This window comes from Pseudoliparis swirei, chromosome 10 (genome assembly GCF_029220125.1).
Source record: "Pseudoliparis swirei isolate HS2019 ecotype Mariana Trench chromosome 10, NWPU_hadal_v1, whole genome shotgun sequence".
Lineage (NCBI taxonomy): Eukaryota > Metazoa > Chordata > Actinopteri > Perciformes > Liparidae > Pseudoliparis > Pseudoliparis swirei.
The window spans coordinates 12,771,423-12,792,092 of NC_079397.1; the positions used below are offsets into that span (position 1 = coordinate 12,771,423).

Sequence of the window (20,670 nt, forward strand, 5' to 3'; positions counted from 1 at the left end):
TCTTCCAGCGCTATCACAATTAATTGCAGTTTTTTGATAAATGTTCTCTTCAACTACTGGATGAATTAACATGAAATTTGGTACAGACATTCAAGGTGGCGATATGATGACTCCTAATTACTTCAGTGACTGTTAATTTGACGCCATTATAGCATGAAAATGGTTTGAAATCTTCCTTGTTGTTCCTGCTCATGATCAAAAGCCCGGATGCCAACACACTAAACGAAGATGGCAAACATGGTGATCATTCTACCTGCTAAACATCCCCGTGGTCATCATGAGTATTTTAGCATGGATGTGGACTCTTAATCTTGAACATACCCCCCTTTCCAAAGTTAGAGGATTCCCTGCTACAATCTGTGCCTGCCTGCTGAACAACACCAAGAGATTATTGGCTCACTGGGCGAGCAGCTAAACCAGCAACTCATGTAAAGTGTCAATGGAAAGCTAAAAGAACCAATGACTAAGTTCTTATCTATTAAAGCTGTATGCTGTTGACCTTTAAACATCTGGATGTAGAGTCTAGAGCAGGGGTCAGGAACCTTTTTGACGGGAGAGCCATAAAAGCCAAATATTTCTAAATATATTTCATTGAGAGCCATATAGTATTTTTAACGTATAGTAAATTAAATATGTCTTGCTTTTAATGTGTGTGTGTGTGTGTGTGTGTGTGGGGGGGGGGGGGGACTTGCAGGTGACTTTTTCTTTGCTCCGCCCCGATGCGCGCACAGACGCCGGCATCGGCGCTCTGCGGCGCGCGAGACGGCGAGCGGAGAATTGTTAACGCGACACGTAGAGACAGAAATGACATGCAGCTGTGTAGAGACGATCAATAACAGACGTTTAGTTTAATAAAAGAACAAAGACGTCTTTAAGAAAGGGACCTTAAATTACCTCTGCTGTGATCTGGCGCGATAGAGAAAATTACAGAGTGGCGGGCGTAGAATATTTTTTTTTTTAACTCAAAAGAGCCATATGCCGTCACCGGAAGAGCCATATATGGCTCGCGAGTCTGGATGTCATCTATTTTCTCGATGACACCTCCGACACTGCATGCAGCGGTCTGATTACCTTCGCATTGAAAATGCCGGAAGGTTATGTTTTGATCGCCGTGTATTCATTTATTTATTTATTTGTATGCGTGTTATTCGCAAAACTCAAAAAGTATTGAACCGAATCGCATGCAATTTGGTGGGATGATTGTTTATTATCCGCGGACCAGGTGATTAGATTTTGGGATCGATCGGGTCAAAGGTCAAGGTCAAAGGTCATGAACAGGTCAAAATCTTTCGCAGAACTCAAAAAGTATTGAACCGAATCGCATGAAATTTGGTGGGATGATTGTTTATTATCCGGGGACCAGTTGATTCGATTTTGGGATCGATCGGGTCAAAGGTCAAGGTCAAAGGTCATGAACAGGTCAAATCTTCTTGAATCACATGGAATTTGGTGGGATGATTGGTTATTATCCGGGGACCATTTGATTAGATTTTGGGATCAATCGGGTCAAAGGTCAAGGTCAAGGTCATGGAAAGGTCAACATCTTTTTTTTACCATAGCACGATACATTTTTGTCCAATTGGCATGCAACTAATGCCAAAATGTTCATAATTCAATGCCCAATCTTGGGATATGCGAAGGTATGCGCTCTACCGAGTGCCCATTCTAGTTTTGGTAATGTATTCGAGTGTGGAATGACACCGGCGGCCATGCAGGGGTTAAATGGAGCCTCGTGCTGTCCTGCATCCATTGAAAACAGCCCCCTGTGTCTCCTCGTCTCGCTCCGTCATTCTATCTCAGTTTCTTCCTCCTCATACTTTTTGCTCTTTCCTCCTTCTCCGCTCATGCCTTTATAAATCTCATCCTTGTCACTTGTGTTCAGTTACATTCTGCAGAATAGTCTCTTTCCCATTCCCTTTGTTTTTCCTCTTCCATCAGTTGTCATCTCTTTTCCTAACCTCTGGGCTTTAAAAAAAAAACACTTCTGATTTCACAATCTCACATCTCTTGCTTTCCTTCCATCTCAGATCCCACTTGGGCCTTTTTCAAGGAATCTGCTTCACCCCACCTCACCTCACCTCGCCCCCTCCTCCACCCCATTATCAATTGGTTGTTTCCCATCAATTATCTCATTAATTATTTGTTTCATGCATCTTCTTTCTGTCTTTCTCTCCGCCTCTCCTACCCACCCTAACTGTTTAATGTATGCTTTTCTTTCCCCTCCCTCTGTGCTAAACACTCCCCCTCACAACTCTCTCATCTTTCATTGTTTCTCACGTGCTTCTTTTTCATTTTCATTGCTCCCATTGAATGTTTCCGTGTCATCTTGCTCCTCGTCTGCCGCGTTGTTTCTCGTCTCTTTCAGCCCGTCCTTTGCGTCTCGGTGCTTTTGTGAAGCATCCTTGTTGTGCCTCCTTTCCCCCACTGCCTCTCTTTCATTTTGCCTGTCTGTTGTTGTTTGCTCGTCAACAAACAAACTACAGGCTGCTCTTCTTTTCTGAATATTCTGTGAGGTTGGAGAGCATGCACAGGGTAAAGACAGTAAAGGGAATATGTGTGTTTATTGGTAAGAGCTATCAGGCTCTGAGTTACCTGCTGCGCGTTCCTGCAATACACGTATATTGTTTGGCTCGATCCTTTTCTCGGCTGGTAATCAAGAAATATTTTTGTTTTTCCAATCAAACACCAGTCAATACAAACTCAAACATTGTTCTAACCCCACAACACGTCAACAAATGTGAATGAATACAATGGAAAAGAAGTACCTCTATTGTAAGTGGTTATTTAGTTGTCGTATTTATTTTCTGTGGCCGTAAAATGCTCCAAGAAAAGGAACAAAAGTGGAGTCGGAGTGAAATGAGACCGAGACGCAGAGGGCCAAACCGTGAGAGGAGAAAGAGAGACAGATGGACCCAGACCGAGCCCGGGCGACAGGGATGAAGACGCCCCGACCGTCTTCATCCCTGTAAATTAACTGGGTGAGGTCCCGCTGTGCCAGTCCTCTCCTCATTAGACACAGACTGTTCGAGGGCTGAGTCAAATATTCAGCAAGTAAACAAGTCTCTGGGCTCAGAACCAGGCCTCTGCAGCGCCAGATCAATTTACAGAACATGTGTCTTCCTTTCCCGAGATCTCCCTCCTCTGGTATCTCAGTCAGACGCTGCTCTTCTTGATCGAGAACAAATCATTTCATTCCAAACCGCTTTAAATTCAGATCAGACACGAAAAGTAAATATACTAGAGTGGACTAATTTAAATTAGGTTGAATTTAAATTCAATTAAATTCCTGACTAATTGTGTGTGTGTGTACACACACATTCTACGACATAACCAGTCTATCTCTGTGTGTAATACAGGGAGGGGTGTGGGGGGTAATTAGCTTCAGACCACTGCCATCTATCAACCTAATGCTCACACTCTGGCCCAGACAGCTCCATTACCGCCAGACACACTCACACACACACACACACACACACCCCACAGTGCATTCACTCATGTTGTTCACACACACTATTTTGCAACCGAGATTCATAATGTTGACCGATCAAAGCTTTTTTGGTAAACATTTGAAATAACAATAAAAGACAAAAACATTCCGAGCGACACTCGGAGGAGTGGCTTGTTACATAACCGAGAGCAGCTGGTGCACCTTTAAGCTCCGCCCACTTTAGGTTTTGCAGTTGTCGCTAACTTGTGGACCAACCCTAATCATCATGTGGCGAGCAATATACAGGAAGTTGGGATGGGTTTTGAGGAGTTTTCGCATGTACTCACCAACACATGAACTGTACACACAGCTGAAACTGCTAACACTGGCGGAAACCCTAAAAAGAGCGTAGCACGCAGAAACACGGCTGACAACCTCGCGGCGGAAATAAATGAGACTAACTGGAAAAGTAGCTGAATGACATAGTAGCTGCCGGATCTCCCGGAGGGGTGCACTGGGGTCTCAGTGGCTCTGTTCGTCACACACACTGCTGCTGCTAGAAAGAAAAAAATATATAATCAAGACTAGTGTCTCAAATAACTTTCTTTTCTAAAACAACCACAAGTTGTTATTCACATAAAATCCGCCTGGAAGCCAAATATCTTTGATTTCCCTTTTGACCTTCCGAGTGGCATTTCAAAAGGTCACTTTTAGCTGTTCAGAGGTTTCTTTGGCTTGAAAGCAGAGCACAGGCCGCCAATTATATAACATTACTCACTTTGAAGCAGTTTCACTCGATGCATTTCACATTTTCTTCAGCATCATTTGTTTTTCGGTAATATCCAGGGTTTGAAGAATGAGTGAAAATTCAAAGAGTGGATTTCTTCAATTTTGGTTCGGAGGCAGGAAAGCCACCGTCCTGGATCATCTGGTCTTTTTAAGGTCCAAATCTGTCCAGCTCCCCAGATGGTTTGGGCCTAATTTATTGTGAGAGATGAAACTGTTCCTCACTATCGCCAAATCCATTAAAAGAATAAACTGGGCAGACAAGATTGTCTATAGGTGGCAGGAGTTTAAGGACAGCTATTCCCAGAGACTGCGTGGCCCCGAAGGTTTTATTGCATCCTGTTTGTTTAAAAGAAAAAGAAAAGAAGAGCTTATTATTTTCGCCTAAATGCATTCTTTGGACTCATACATGTGACGTGTGCTTTTGTTTTCAACATAACACATGCATTCAAACAAAGTTGTGATTTATTAAACATATCTCTTTGAAATGGCTGGTTTACGTATTCAAGATGATATGAGGAGATGTAGAAACGGCAGTAAAAAAGAGCACGTTTATTTCCACACAAATGCACCGTTCTTATAATTTAGATAAGGCCTATTGTTAGATTATTCGAGATTGTTTGTCATATTTAAAAAGAAGGATCCCACATAATGTAAAAAAGGTTTGGTAAACACAGTCCTCGGATAATGGTCTGTGTTTGCTTCACTGACCACGAAGAAAAGCACTTTTAAAGACAGATCTGAATAAATAATGCAGTTTCTGCCCCTCAGAAAAATTAGATGTCATCAGCCTACTGGAGTGCATTGATTATTGTCATGGAGAGAAACATATTAGTTTGTTTCAATGGCCTTTGCTTGGAGGGGAACACCGTTCAATGCAGGATTAATCTGCTACATTATGGCCAAGGGAAGTTTATTCTGTTTTCACGGTGCTCAATTTCTCTACGAGCGAGCGCAAATATTTCATATCCTTTCCTGGATCGGCCAATTTGCTGATCAATGGCAGCCACACCGCATGAAATATATTTTCTATTTGTTCTCGAGAAGAGCACAGGCTTCTTCTACGGTTTAGTGGAGAGATGCAGAAACTAAGTGCTGCTTCAGAAGATTTCTGCCTCTAAGAATACGTGCAGAAGGGTGAAGGAACACAGCACGGCTGAAAAGCCTTGAGCTTCTCATGCGCACGAGAAATCTGGAGAGCTGCGGGAACATAGTTTAAAATATTCAACAAATATGAACAAATTCATTAAACACCGTTTAATAATAAGTTTATTTTCAATACATGAGTGTAAATATGATTTGAGAGATGTTTGTAAGTTCACGGTACAAAAGGCTAAAAAAGGGATTTAAAGAAGATGTATTTCTGTTGTAGGAGTCCAATTATGGAATAATGTTGAAATGGATGTAAGAATGGTGAACTCCTTTTTGGTTTTCAAGGGAATTATTTATAAAACAATTTTTGAGAGTTATAAATGTAATTAAAAACGTATTAATATGGAAGATGTATGTGGTAGTATATATAAATATATTTATTTTTTTATTTAGTTTATTGTTGTTTTGTTGTTGTTTTATTTTCTTCTTTATTTTATATTAATTTTCTGATTTATTTTGATTTCAATTTAGGATAGGAATTTATAAGCATTTTTTGCTTTTATCTATACCTTTTCAGTCTTTCTCTTTTGTATATTATATAGGATACTATTGTATTGTATTTGATTTGATTTATGAATAATAATAATAAAAAAAGAATCACGTTCTTCTATGTCAACAAACTGAAACAATACATTTACCAGCGTGTGTAAACATGTGTTTAGTGTCGACTGGAACGCCACATTCACCAGCAAACACATATTCTTTCCATTTTTTTAAACATATACTGCGTACACACACACATATTCATTAGTGCAAATGGAATTGGAGGGATCGGAGGCATAATCTTCTTCCCCAGTGATGTGGGGGAACCAAGCTGTTAATTTCCCGCCTCCAACTACAAATCCAAAGCTACTTGCTTTGAAAACGGAGTCACTCACGACTTACAGCACATGAATATTTTACAACGCTCGCATGCCACACGCCATCCAACATTCTCGATGTGTGTCCGGGGGCTTTCTGTTGGTCTGGCACGAGAGATATCTGCAGAAAATATTCTTTTTTTAGAAAACACAGGTGTGTCTTCGGATGTCTTTGAATCTGTTTTTCGTTTCCACTTTCTCAGTAATGACTCTGGAAATATGACAAGAGGATGTACACAAGTGTGTGTGTGTGTGTCTGTGTGTGTGTCATTTTCGAAGTTTGCCAGCTTGAGAGTGAAATAACAAAAGATCAAAGTAGCAGGTTGCTCAGGTCACATGGTTACTTTCCCACCGTTGTAAACAGACACATTTCTTATTTCCCCAGCCGTGCATTTATTTCTCTTTGAAATGGATATTCCCTTATTTAGATACACGGAGAGAGTAAATGGACAAGTGAAACAGGGGAGTCACACGGCAGCATGAAAACAAACACACATACACATTATCCACAAAAGCCACAACCACATGCACACGAGTTGTTTTGCCAATTGTTTTCCCTCTGCTGATCCAGTTTTTGATTGAAGTCGCTCTTTAAAAAAAAAAAGTTTTCCCGCTGTCTTCTATGAATTATACATACACGTACTGAAGTTTATGGAAGTGTCCTATTGTTTTCCCCAGGCAGAGAGGACCAATAACAGGAATGCATTGTCCCAGACGTGAACTCCTCCCAAGATCCCTGAGCGAAATGGAAGATGAGTAAACCGCAGACGAAACAAAAGAACAAAACAGTTTTGTTCCAAAATTCGAAATCCAACCCAAAAAAAACGAGACGCCATCCACTCGATCTACATCGATCTTCGTCTTTGCAGAAACATGTATTCACTTCATATCTTTTCAACACTCTCGAGGAGGTGATTGAATACTGCCCTCTGAGGCCAATTTGTAATTGGTGATATCGGGCGATATAAAATAAACTGAATTGAACTCAGAATCAGCATTAATACAAAGAAAGTACAATACAGGTTTTCGTAAACTCCTGAAACAAGGTCGCCACTTCTGGGAGATTTGGGCTTCAGCGCCACCAAAGAGGAAACATTTAGAAGATCCAGCAAAACCGAGGAGAGATCCCTGACCTTTAAAAATGGCAGCGACGAGCGTAGATGCCGGGCGCAGCGGCCTCTCATGACGCTCCGAGGGAATAGAGACAGTGAGTGATGGGCTGGAGAAACATTCCGCTCACACACACTGTCCGTCTCAAATCTCGCCGTGCAGCATCGGTTGGTTTTTGCTGGGTTCAGCAATTGCAGACATTTATGTGTGTGTGTGTGTGTGTGTGTGTGTGTGTGGGTGGTTGCGTGTCAGAGACGGACAGCTGACACACCTTATGTTTGGGTTTAGATTGGCAGATGAGTCTTTCTTCCAATGAATGCCAATGAGGCGTCTGTCCAGCACATGTGTGTATCTGTGTGTGTATGTGTCTGTGTGTGTGTGTGTTTGCAAGTACCGGGTCTTGCTTTGCTGTCCCCCTTTGTCAGAGGAAAAATCAATCTTCCTGTCAGCCATCTAACACCTTCCGCCTGTTACACCACCTATCGCCAGTAATAGCTGTCTCTCTGTGTGTGTGTGTGTGTGTGTGTGTGTGTGTCCTGTCTTTCTGTTTACCCCTGTCTCCCATTGGCCTGTTCTGCTTTTGGTCCGTCTGTCTCCCACTCTGGTCCCTGCTGCCTGTTTTGGGTCCATCCCTACCGCGTCAAAGCGTCTCCTCTCGTCTCTTAATCCGTCGATGTTGGAAAATGACAACACATTGCATCACCGGCTCACCTTTTGGTGGCCTCTCCATCTCATTTCACATTCGGATTCCCAATTATTTATCACCTCTGCCTCTCTCTCCTCCACGCTTGTTCATTCTCAAATTGTTTTGTTTGCTTATTTCACATCGCCCCCAATTTGAATTTGAACTTTCGCGAAAGCGACTTCTCCTCACATCCACAAATATTAATCACAGTGATCCCGCCGGGAGCGAGAGTCATTTATAACTCTCTCCTGCATATACACTACCGTTCAAAAGTTTGGGGTCACTTAGAAATGTCTTTATTTTTCAAAGAAAAGCACTGTTTTTTCAATAAAGATAACATTAAATTAATCAAAAATACACTCTATACATTGTTAATGTGGTAAATTAATATTCAAGGTGGAAGTTTCTGGTTTCTAATGAAATATTTCCAGAGGTGTATAGAGGCCCATTTCCATCAACTATCACTCCAGTGTTCTAATGGTACATTGTGTTTGCTAATCGCCTTAGAAGACTAATGTCTGATTAGAAAACCCGTGCAATTATGCTAGCACAGCTGAAAACAGTTATGCTGGTGATATAAGCTATAACTGGCCTTCCTTTGAGCTTGAAGTTTGAAGAACAAAATTAATACTTCAAATAAAAATCATTATTTCTAACCTTGTCAATGTCTTGACTATATTTTCTATACATTTTGCAACTCATTTGATAAATAAAAGTGTGAGTTTTCATGGAAAACACGAAATTGTCTGGGTGACCCCAAACTTTTGAACGGTAGTGTAGATCTCAATAAAACTATGCATGCAGGTGTGAAAATGATGCTAATTAGTACAGCATGACTCCCCCCTTTTATCTTATCTTTTTAGTTGTATATTTCTGCTGTTGGGCAAAGGAGTTGATTCTGATAGTAAATATGAAATCAAATTGAACCATTAATCGAGAAGACAGACCGTCCTCCTCCTTGTGTTTCAGATTATCATAACAGAAAGGTCTCTTTTTTTCTCGGCTCTCTCCCCTTGTTGTCCAGATCCCTCAGATAAGCTACGCCTCCACGGCTCCGGAGCTGAGCGACAACACGCGCTACGACTTCTTCTCCCGCGTGGTACCGCCGGACTCCTACCAGGCCCAGGCCATGATGGACATCGTCACGGCGATGCAGTGGAACTACGTGTCCACGCTAGCGTCCGAAGGAAACTACGGAGAGAGCGGCGTGGAGGCCTTCGTCCAGATCTCCAGAGAAACCGGTAGGAGCTCCGACTGTCATGTGAGGTATCGAAGGTGGTGGGGGTGGGGGGGGGGGGGGCACTGAAGTGTGGACCAGTGGTTCTCACGGTAAGGTCCTGGGTCTCTGTGATGGGACTCTTACATTGAGGAATACCACCTTTATAAGATGGACATTTGTTATCCTGCGTTGCACTTTGACCTCTTCCAATATCAAGATAGACACAGATGTTTGAACAGTAGACATAACGTTCCAATCGTCTTTTCTGGCAAAATGTTATCATAACAGGATCAATAGATCAGTATGCATCTGTTGGTGTTTTTCTGATTTAGAAAGTGTTTGAGACTTTGAGATGTGTTTTTAGGAAAAGTATGGCATCCCTGACGAGAAGACTTTCATACAGTTCTCCAGGTAAAAGTTGAAAAGCGGCAGCGTTCACAACTCTTTCTGTTCGTGGTGCGTCTCCCTCTCACAGAGCATGTGGTGGCGTGTCTCTGGCGCAGGACGTCATTCAAGAGACAGAGCTGAACTGTACAACCGATAACATCGGTCTTGTCAAGTTTTCCACTTCTTTTCCGCACGTTGCGATGATATGCCGTTTATATTGCACCGTGGGGTAGGATACACGATCGGTGGCTTACGCCTGCAATTTGAAGAGATCTAGAAAGAACAGAGCGGAGACCTGTTGTTTCAACGTCTCGGGAAACTCCGGGGAAAATTCCTTGTTTGGGTAAATTGCAGGCGGCAGATTGCAGGCTGGCCGCGGCGAGTGAGCCGAGACCGACGATTATCACGCCGAGCGTCTGACGGACGAGTGCTGCCGTCTCCTCGACTTTTTTTGAGGGCTCTGTAAGTTTGTAACTCTTAACAATGGTGCAGGCTATGACGCTCATGCTCTGAACACATGATCACTTAAATGTTTTTTTCGTTTAGACATATTAACATAGGACAAATATATAAACATAAAAATATATATACAGCTATATATATATATATATACATATATATATATATTTACATATGCACACACAAAACAGGACACAATGATATATATATATATATTATATATATATATATATATATATATATGCACATACATACATACATACATACATAAAAACACATATACATACCCCAAAAAACAAAACAAAAAGAGCACATGATTAAAAGAAGGCTAGTCAGTATGTGCAGGCGATGTACAGCTGAGTGACCAATTAAAGGATGAAGCAACATTAAAAGTCTTAGTAACATTTTTTGAACTTTAGATATTTTATAAGAGAGACAAGAGTAAATGAAAGTAAATGAAAGTAAATGAGAGTGACTGAAAGGGAGAGAAACCCAGAGAGACGGGTCACTTGTCTGTTTTTGATGCAAGGATGAGAAGCGCTCCCTGTGGTCACCAGAGCGTCGCGTTGGGTAGAACGGCGTCTCAAATCACTTCATGAAATCCTCTAAGTGGTGTTGACGGATCAAAAATGCTGCCGGTTTGAATGTTTATTGAAAAGGGATGACGTTAGATGTTGACAAATATTTACCGACCGACTGGGCATAAAAATACGTGAACAATCCATCTGACAGAGTATCAGTCGCGATGTTTCCATTTGCACGCGCCGTCCTTTCTGCCAGTCTCCTCCTCTTTGCTTGTTGGGCATTTGTTTGTGCGCTGATGTAGAGATGACAGCTGTGTGTATGTCTGTCTGTCCATCCTTGTCTCGTGTGTGCCTGTTTGAAGCCGGCTCGCCCACGGCCGTGTGCTCCAGCAGTCTGCACATCGATGTGTACAGTGGCGTCAGATCAGTGTGTTTGCCTGAGTGTGCGTGTCTGCCACTGTAAAAAGTAAAGCAGTCCCCGGCAGTGTGTGTGTGTGTGTGTGTGTGTGTGTGTGTGTGTGCCAGTCAGTTGTTTACTCTGCGGCACTGCAGATGTGAACCGAACCAAGAAGATGAAGGGACGGGAGAGTAGAAAAAAAAGCCATGTGAAGAAGAGGGCCGAGGAAAAAGTGACCGAAGAGGGGGAGTTCACAGTCTCTGTGGGCGTGTGTGTGTGTGTGTGTGTGTGTGTGCGCGTGTGTGTTATAGTTAAGACTCAAGCTGTAGAGTGTGAGAAATAGAAGGGGAGTGACAGGGAATAGAAGAAGAATGGGACAATGAAGTGGGAACAGTGACAGAATAATAATAGGGCTACTAATATAGATTCACAGCACTGCCTGACCCTACACACAGATACACACAGATACACACAGATATATACACACACACACACACACACACATGCTTAAATATATAGCGTGGCACAGATGGACATCCCTAGATACTCTTACACCCACACACACACACATAGAGAGCCACGGGGAATTTCTAGGTGATGACTTTGTGATTGCAGCGCACGATTCACTCTGCATACTGATAACAAACATACATATTTATTGATGATTCTTGACAATGTTTTGGGCCGCGCAGAAGAGTGCGTGTATGCATTTTGATCACCGAAAAAGTTTTTCAAAGTCTTGCCAGCGTAGTTCGGGGGTCACACGGTGTGTGTGTGTGTGTGTGTGTGTGTGTGTGTGTGTGTGCTATGGTGCCGGTGCCAGTTACTGGCCTGCACAGACATTCCTCTCTGGACTTGTCTTGCGACTTTTCTCATATACAACATTGAGAAAGTTCAATATTTACTTACTCCAATGCATTATTTGAAAGGGGAATACACTACCGTTCAAAAGTTTGGGGTCACTTAGAAATGTCTTTATTTTTCAAAGAAAAGCACTGTTTTTTCAAAAAAGATAACATTAATCAAAAATACACACTATACATTGTTAATGTGGTAAATGACTATTCTAGGTGGAAACGTCTGGTTTCTAATGAAATATCTCCATCGGTGTATAGAGGCCCATTTCCATCAACTATCACTCCAGTGTTCTAATGGTACATTGTGTTTGATAATCGCCTTAGAAGACTAATATCTGATTAGAAAACCCTTGTGCAATTATGTTAGCACAGCTGAAAACAGTTATGCTGGTGATATAAGCTATACAACTGGCCTTCCTTTGAGCTTGAAGTTTGAAGAACAAAATTAATACTTCAAATATTAATCATTATTTCTAACCTTGTCAATGTCTTGACTATATTTTCTATTCAATTTTCAATTCATTTGATAAATAAAAGTCAGTTTTCATGGAAGACACGAAATTGTCTGGATGACCCCAAACGTTTGAACGGTAGTGTATGTCCGACTGATGTTTGCTGCTCCACAGCTGCTGTTGTCTGTGGAGAAAACTCTGCACAACAACTCATTTCAGCCACAACGGCCGTCAGCTAAATCCTTTTCTTTCAAAAGGACTGATTAAGGGAAAGCTTGAAATAACACTGGATTTGAGGTTACTGCAAAAAAAAAAAAAAGGATGCCAACCCTGATACCGGTGTTGAAAACTCAGACCTCCAAATTGTCTGGGGGTTTTTTTTACGCCACGTTTAAACTTAACGCAATTTGACTTTGAAAGTCAGCCTCAGTATACAACCGTAAAAACATTTTTGTTTGCGGTTTGCTCATCCGTGACCACATCCTGAAATATACTCGCCGTGACTTCTACAACGTATGCAGCCTGTGTGCTGTCACCCCCAGCCATGGCTTTCCAGTCATGCAGAACTAGCAACAGGCACAGCTCAGTGAGCACGGGCCCAACGTGTTTACTCATCATCAGGAAGTGTTCACATCCTGGGCGCATAACACAACGCTTTTTGTTGTCGTTGCCTTTGCACTCAATAAGCCGACGTGGACCGGTGATGAAAGGTTAATGAACGGATAACGTGAAGGCCAACTTGGGGGGGGTGAAGAGTCGTCTTCAAAGGTCATGCAGGAAGGTGGTGGTGCATCTTCGGTGGTGAAATGGGCCTCGTTTCACACTTCAGTGGGAAATCCGTCTCTTTTCAGACGAAGGAGGGGATAAAGCGTGTAAAAAAACAAAAACATTTTATTTGATTGTTTAGCCTTCCAGGGCGGTTGAAGGACGGTCTCTCTTCCTTTAGGCCGCGCCGCTGTCGACCGTGCGTGGAAGTGGGCAGCATATGGCGACGAATCGCGCCACGCCGCCTCCCATATCGAGCTGCGTTTTGCGGCATATGGACCACCGTACGGTAAAAACGAGAGGCGGCAGTTTACATTCCGGAGGAATCTTTTAAAATCAAGTCACGACTCTTTCTCCTTCCAGTAACCTTCCTCAACTCCGAGTGGAATCCATCTGGGATTAGAAAGACCACGTCTACATTCAGCCACACTGCAGACAGAGCGGGAGAGTGTGTGTGCGTGCGTTTGTGCGTGTGTGTGTGTGTGTGTGTGTGTGTGCAAGCATCGAGACAGACTTTTTGTCAATGAGAGAGGCTGTGGGGGAGGAAGTGAAATGAAGGAGTGAGCGTGAAAGGCTCAGACGAGTCGCCTCCCCTTGACTTGACACTGGCCGGGCCTTCAGAAGCTCGGCGAGGCCGTAATGAAGAAGGGAAGAAAAGGAGCAGGAGAAAAGGGGATGAGAGAAAATTATTAAACGTTTATCTCCAGATTCATTTCATTAGTTCTCTGGCTCTAAACTAAGCTCCCGCCTTTTTGCTTAGCTTTGCTTCTTCCAGTCCACTCTCACCCCACAATGGAGTCGACCCTCGTCGTCATCCGAGTCTCACGACCCGGCTCATGTTGTTTTATTCAGACGAGCGGCATCAAAACTTCAATTGAAATGCATCGGGATGCGTACGACGCGTCAAATAAGTTTATTTATTCGCGCGTATGCAGTATTCATAGACCACAAAATCACTTGGCTTTCATTATAGAAATGATACTATATCTTATTATTCATGAGGATATTACGATAAATAAGGAACTCTGCTCCACCGTCGCGGCACCATTCTGACAATATAATGATCTCGGAGAACGTATTTGATGACACGACATTTCGACGCGCGTCGTAAATATAATCCGATTTAACGAAGTCGTAATTGAAGAGCCGAGACGCAGACCGATATGTTTGACACGGCGTATGGATTTCTTTTCAATGTCTCTTTGTATATTTTCTTGTCTCAATGCTGTTGCAGTATTTGCTGTGCTGGCCTTGGTGAAAATGGTGTGTGTGATTTTACTCTGAACGATAAATTATCTTGAAGAGATCATTAACATCTTTCCAAATCTCCAGATTCTATTATAATGCAGCCTTATGTTGCCAATCTCTCACCTGGGTGGGATTGACAATATCTATTAGGAGTTAACAGCCCTCTGCAGATGGCGTTCATATCACCAGAGGACATCCAGAGATGGTAATTATGACCCGAGCGGCACTCTGAATTCCATCCCATCAGGCGGATATAGACATTTTTAGCAATTTCCCCCAGACAACTCAATATTATGGCCAACATAAATGACCCTCTCTTTTCCAGAAGAACTCCGGGGTTGCTCGTGATTCTTTATCAACCTACGAAACCACCTCACCATTTTCAGCCACGTCTCAGTGACTACTAGTGGTGGGGGATCGCATGAATAAGTAGATTTGCCTCCCACAAAGCCTGTTTGCTGATATGCAGTATGTTCCTGAGCAAATTTCAAGGCCCTGTAGCTAGAAACATAAATCTGCCTTGTTTGAAACTTGAACTTGAAGTTACATGGCAACACGTAGAGACTCTGTGTGTATTCGATGGTGTCGGCCATGTTTAAATGTGCATTAGTCGCTCTGTGATATTCATTCAATGTGTTACGTCCCTTTTGCCTTTAGTGGTTTGCTCAAGAGAGTTGATAACTTCTCCTATTCCCTTCTGTCAGAGTTAGAGCGGGTACTGGGCGCACAGGCACACAGATAATTGGAGAGAAATAGTGTTTCTGTGTGTGTGTGTGTGTGTGTGTGTGTGTGTGTGTGTGCCCTCTTATTTCCCATCTCTATTTGCCCTCTTCAAGTCCACCAAGAGATCGGGGATGGGAAAAAAAACAACTTAGCCGGTTGCTGCTAAGCCCCAAAAGTAATTTTAGCAATATTACTGCACCGGTTGGTACACAACGGTGTGTGTGTGTGTGTTCATGTGTGTGTCCTGAAGTGTGTGTGTGTACACACGTCCTGGAGTGTGTGTGCGGCTCATGTTCGCAAGCTATGTGTGTTTGCATCGTGATTTCATGGATCCACGTTGTATAAGTGCGTTTATGTGTAAGCGTTGTGAGTCTGTGTGCATTGTGTGTTAATGTTCTTTTTCGATGTGTGTGTGTGTGTGTGTGTGTTGGTGATTTAAGGGGAGAATGAATCCACCTGCCCAACTTAAAAGCACTTTCAAGCCTCTTCACCGTTCTGCTCCAGTAACTTTAGTTTATATTTTCCTCTTTCCGTCCTCATGTCCCTTTTTACATTTTTCATCTCTGCAGAAGCGCTTTGGGGTCACGGCGACAATAAATGACAAGACTGACATAATGCAAAACAAAAGTAATACTTGTTTTACTCTTAAACGTAGGGCTTGAAGAGGTCCATCCAAAATAACCTCTCCCCCGACAAGGGGCGACTAGAGTGCATGTGACTACAGAAAAGCACATATTAAGTATATAAAAAGTCAAGGAACACAACTGGTGTTGTTCAGAGCTTTTCCACTGCAAGAAATGTGGATATCACCAAATATCTTAGCATGAAGGAAACAGAAGGAAGGAAGGATGCACTTTTTTAATCATGAGATTACCTTCAGATGTTATGGATATATAGAATACAGATTCATAGGCTGGGAGTGTTCAAACTCTAATTTATTACCTTTGCATTGAAAATGCAGAAGGTAATGTTTTGATCGCCGTGTATTTATTTATTTATTTGTATGCGTGTTATTCGCATAAGTAAAAAAGTATTAAACCGAATCGCATGAAATTTGGTGGGATGATTGGTTATTATCCGGGGACCATTTCATTAGATTTTGGGATCGATCGGGTCAAAGGTCAAGGTCATGAAAAAGGTCAACATCTTCTTGAATCACATGAAATTTGGTGGGATGATTGGTTATTATCCGGGGACCATTTGATTAGATTTTGGGATCGATCGGGTCAAAGGTCAAGGTCATGAAAAGGTCAACATCTTCTTTTTTACCAATTTATATTCAATTAGCATGCAACTAATGCCAAAATGTTCATAATTCAATGCCCAATCTTGAGATATGCGAAGGTATGCGCTCTACCGAGTGCCCGTTCTAGTTTAAGCCTGTATTTATCTCATGTCTTCACATCCTCTCATTTGAACACAATCCTTATTTCATTAGCAGTAGTCAAAAAATAATACTTGCTGTCACGGAAAGGCTTAGCAGAGCTTAGTGGCTTTTTAGCTGGAAGCGTCATTTGTAGGAAATTAGATTTACAGCGATCAAAGCCGAATCGAGCTTTGATGTTGTCGGCTCTCGTGATTACGTCCACACTGCAAAACAAAATAAAATTCATGATTTTTCCTCGACAAATGAATGAATGACGGAACACAAGCCATGACACCAGATGTAACAACGACCACACGACACGAGAAATAAAGAAACTTGTATCACTGTCATGGCGACTGATCACTTGATGCGGTTGTCTTTGTGTACGTTTCTTAAAAAACGGTAAAAAGAAACTTGAAAACAGTCATGGATGTTGATAACTCAGAAACGCTCACGGCTTTTGACAACTGCAGCCAGCAGATGGAACTCGCGTCAACGGAGCATGACGAATAACATATCCCTTGGTTCTTCATTCAGGTCAAAGGTCACCCTGTTCCAGTTGCCCTCTCATGTCTATGTGTTGTATGTTCAATGCCAGCAGAATCCACATAAGGAGAAAATGCATCCGAGTTTGTTTTTGAAAGTGATTTCTGGTTCGGTGGCCAATCATTCCCGGATCGCCGTCACACTGATTGCCAACGCTGAAACTGAACCACGGTCCCCGGCCAGACCTCGAGGCGGACTTCCCCTTCCGTCTGTCTCCTAGAACATCGGGGAGACATTGGCATGGCCAGATCAGGCCTGGTACACACAGCCTCTCTCTCACACACACACACACAGACAAATGAGTCCTGCTGGCAGGACCGGAGAAGGTGGTCACCGATGAACGCACCGCCGACGTCTTAGTTACTCTCCGCCTCGCTGCTAATAAATCAAACTTCGATAACAACTCAGGCGTGTACACGGGCTACTCATAGCATCCTCTGTCTTCTCCTCATTTACAAACACACACACACACACACACACACACACACACACACACACACACACACACACACACACACACACACACACACACACACACACACACACACACACACACACACACACACACACACACACGCGTGCACGTCGACCATCAGGCTGATGGATGGTGGGCTGGCAGAGGCAGATTAGCTGCGAGTGAATGGGGATGAATTACAACTCTGTGGGCACTATTGCATTGTTGCTACGACTGAGATACACGTCGGATCGCTGGAACGCCGGATTCCGGGAAGAGTAATCAAAGTACTCCATCTGTCTCGTCTGGTTCTTTCACTCAAACCGTTCAGAGTTTTTCTTATGTATCGTTTCTCTTCGATATCTTGTCTGCTTCTCTCTGTCTTTTGCTGAGTGGCCTGCCACCCTCTGTCCTTTCCGGGGTCGAGCGGTCGGCTTATTGGGCGACGGCTTTAATCACGTTAGAAATGTTCGAGCCATGCTCCAGCACTTGTCCTCTTTCCGTATAATTATACTTTCCTCTCTTTTTTTTAACTTCTTCACAGTTCACCCTCCCTCCTATTAGTTTCTAACACTTATGCTCTCGCTGTTCTCCACCTCGTCATCCGTCTGTATTTGTTCCCGGACTTTCAAGGCATTACAAATCTCACTCTCACACAGTCACTCTTGTGGAATTACACGGAGTTTTCTAACGTGGGATTTCTAAGATTTGCAAGACTTCTTTTGAGACGGTGGAGTCGAGTTTAAAGGTTTTCTCAACTCTTGTAAACTCAAATCAGATTAGAATTTGTCCATTAATGTTTACTTTTCCGACTATATCTGGATTAAAACACAGATTTGCACTTCAGTGGCACTTAAATAGCACTTACTTATGGTACTTTTGTAGTTCGACTATGCTGAGGAAATGTTACTTCCTGTATTCTTGTTGTTCTTAGTTTGTACTCTAGGTTGAAATGCACTTATTGTAAGTCACTTTGGATAAAAGCGTCTGCTAAATGACATGTAATGTAATGTAATGTAATTTAGTTATTTGGAGAAAACATTTTTTCAGAGAAGGAGTGGAAGAATATTTACAGCAGTATGATACAATCACCAAGCTTGAATCAGACGTGAGAGCAGACTGTATACATTTCCCCTGCGCGCCTCCGGCTTTTGTTTGCGTCTTTTAAAAATTTACTTTTACCCTGAAAGTTCAACTTTTGTTTCATATTCAACAGTCTTCAAGAATTCAGTGCGAAGAAGTCGATGTCTGAGCCAGGCGGAATAATTAAGTGCAGCGAGGAGTAAATTCTGCGAGGCGAAAAGAACACAACAGACCTATCTGAAGGATAGCACAGAAGGAGAGACCTGCAGGATGAGAGAAGGATGAAGTGCATCCACTAACATTCCTCCAAATGTCCTCAAGGAAAACTGAGCTCTCTTCATCTGATACAATCCATCCGTGTAAACCCCACTGCCTACACCGTGCGATCTCCAACTTTGATTTAATTTTCAAGGCAATCTCAGTCGTAAAAAAAGAAAAGTCACCCGAGTGTCGCCGATCAAAGCCCCGTGCTTTTCTTACATCGGCGACACTCATATTTACATCTAAATGACTGTTGATGGCGACAGAGGCAGTGCAGACCCAATTATGCAACGGAGTTGGCAGTGGAACCTGAGAAATGATGGATAATGACTGAGGGTTGGAGGCAATTCCAACACGCGGCACTTTAACAACCGTAGCTGTGTCTCCATAGTTTGATTCTGACGGAGTCATTTATTCCCACTCCGCCAGAACGGAACCACGGATTTAAAAGTTTCACCACTTACCCAAGCCTTCCCCATTTTTCACTCCAGAATGAAACTGTTATTATTCAAAAGAGAAATGGGAATGTATGCAGGCTTAGACATGGCCTTATATCTTCACTTAGTTTTTATTCTTCCCCATCCATTGTATTTCCCTGTTCACCCCCTGTTTTCATCTTTGGTGTTTTTCATTATGTGGCGCTGGAGCAACGCGTGTTTAATTTTCTTGGGTGAACACTGCCTTCCCGTTTCGTCTTTTTCTGTCTCTTTACTGAATGTTCAGATGGTGTGAATGTGGAATAAATCACTTCATATTGATCTGTTAATACAGGCGATATACACCATAGATGGGCCATATTGAAATTCCCCTATTGTCGATATTGAAAAAAAAAACCGAATTATCATCCACAACAAGCTGAAGAGAGATTCATGCATAGATACTATTTCTGTATTGACTGAAGTGTCCACTCTCTTTAGGCAGTAAGCACTATTTTACACAAGCGCATGATGAGATCAACACATTTTCAGACCAAACGATTGCCATTTGAAGCTTGTATTGAGATTTTTCTAATATGCAACTTGAAATCTTTGTCATGATATTGTCTAAAAATGTGGCAAAATATGCTGTTGTGTTATTGTGGTTGTATAAATGGAATTCACGGTGCAAGGTGGGAGACCGCGTTGTTAAAATCCAGTGAAAAACATGTCGGGAATTTCGTAAATGATTACATCCATCTATTCTAACATACATGTTGACATTCAATCTGAGAAGACAGATAATTGAGATGATCAACTGAGCTTCCCGTTAGCCGCTGTGTGTGTGTGTGTGCGAGAGAGAGAGAAGGTGGAATATTGCACGCAATGTTTCTGTAATTAATAATAATAATTTGAATGCCAACATTATGAATGAAGCTTTGAATTATTAAACACGGCCCTATTAAATTAATTGCACGCTGTGGCGTTTTGGTTCCGTTGGATGCTTAGTTTTACGACGGGATCTCGGGTCCTGACGTGCGATAAGCGCAGCGTTACAAATCTCTATGTTCATATTCTCTGGTCGTTCTTTGTTGTTCGGGTTAAAACCAGAGAATCAACCATTCGAAGCACATTATTGTGGCTAACAGCAGTGAACATCTTGCTTGCTGGAGTTACGGTTACTCTACACTAATATTTAGCTAAAGCTGTGTTACCTTTTTGTTCATACACTCCAGCAATGCAGTGGTTCTGCAGACTGCTGACACAGCTGACCACCTCAACTTAAACCTACGTTTTAAGCCTCCCAGAAAAGGTCAACAACGTGACAAGAAGAGTATTAAAAAGGAAGAAGTAACAGAATGAGAAACATTCAAAGAGTAATGGTGAAGATGTAACACCCTGTTCTGTTTCTCCTGTGTTCCGTGTCTCCTATGTCTCCTCTGTCTTCTCTGTCTTAATTGTTTAATTCCCTGCACCTGCCCTCAGCCACTCTT

The 20,670-nt window shown here is 42.4% G+C and overlaps 1 protein-coding gene across 4 annotated transcripts in view; it reads left to right on the plus strand.

The window, feature by feature from the left end:
- The window catches only part of grm8a (glutamate receptor, metabotropic 8a), a 219,619-nt gene that overhangs the window by 74,397 nt on the left and 124,552 nt on the right, over positions 1-20,670 (plus strand). For 3 of the 4 annotated variants that reach the window (XM_056424292.1, XM_056424293.1, XM_056424290.1), the window contains exon 2: positions 9,045-9,261. In XM_056424292.1, the coding sequence (XP_056280267.1) occupies positions 9,045-9,261 (217 nt within the window). Of the gene's footprint in view, positions 1-9,044; positions 9,262-20,670 lie in introns of those variants that run through there. The other variant, XM_056424294.1, reaches the window with a different exon arrangement.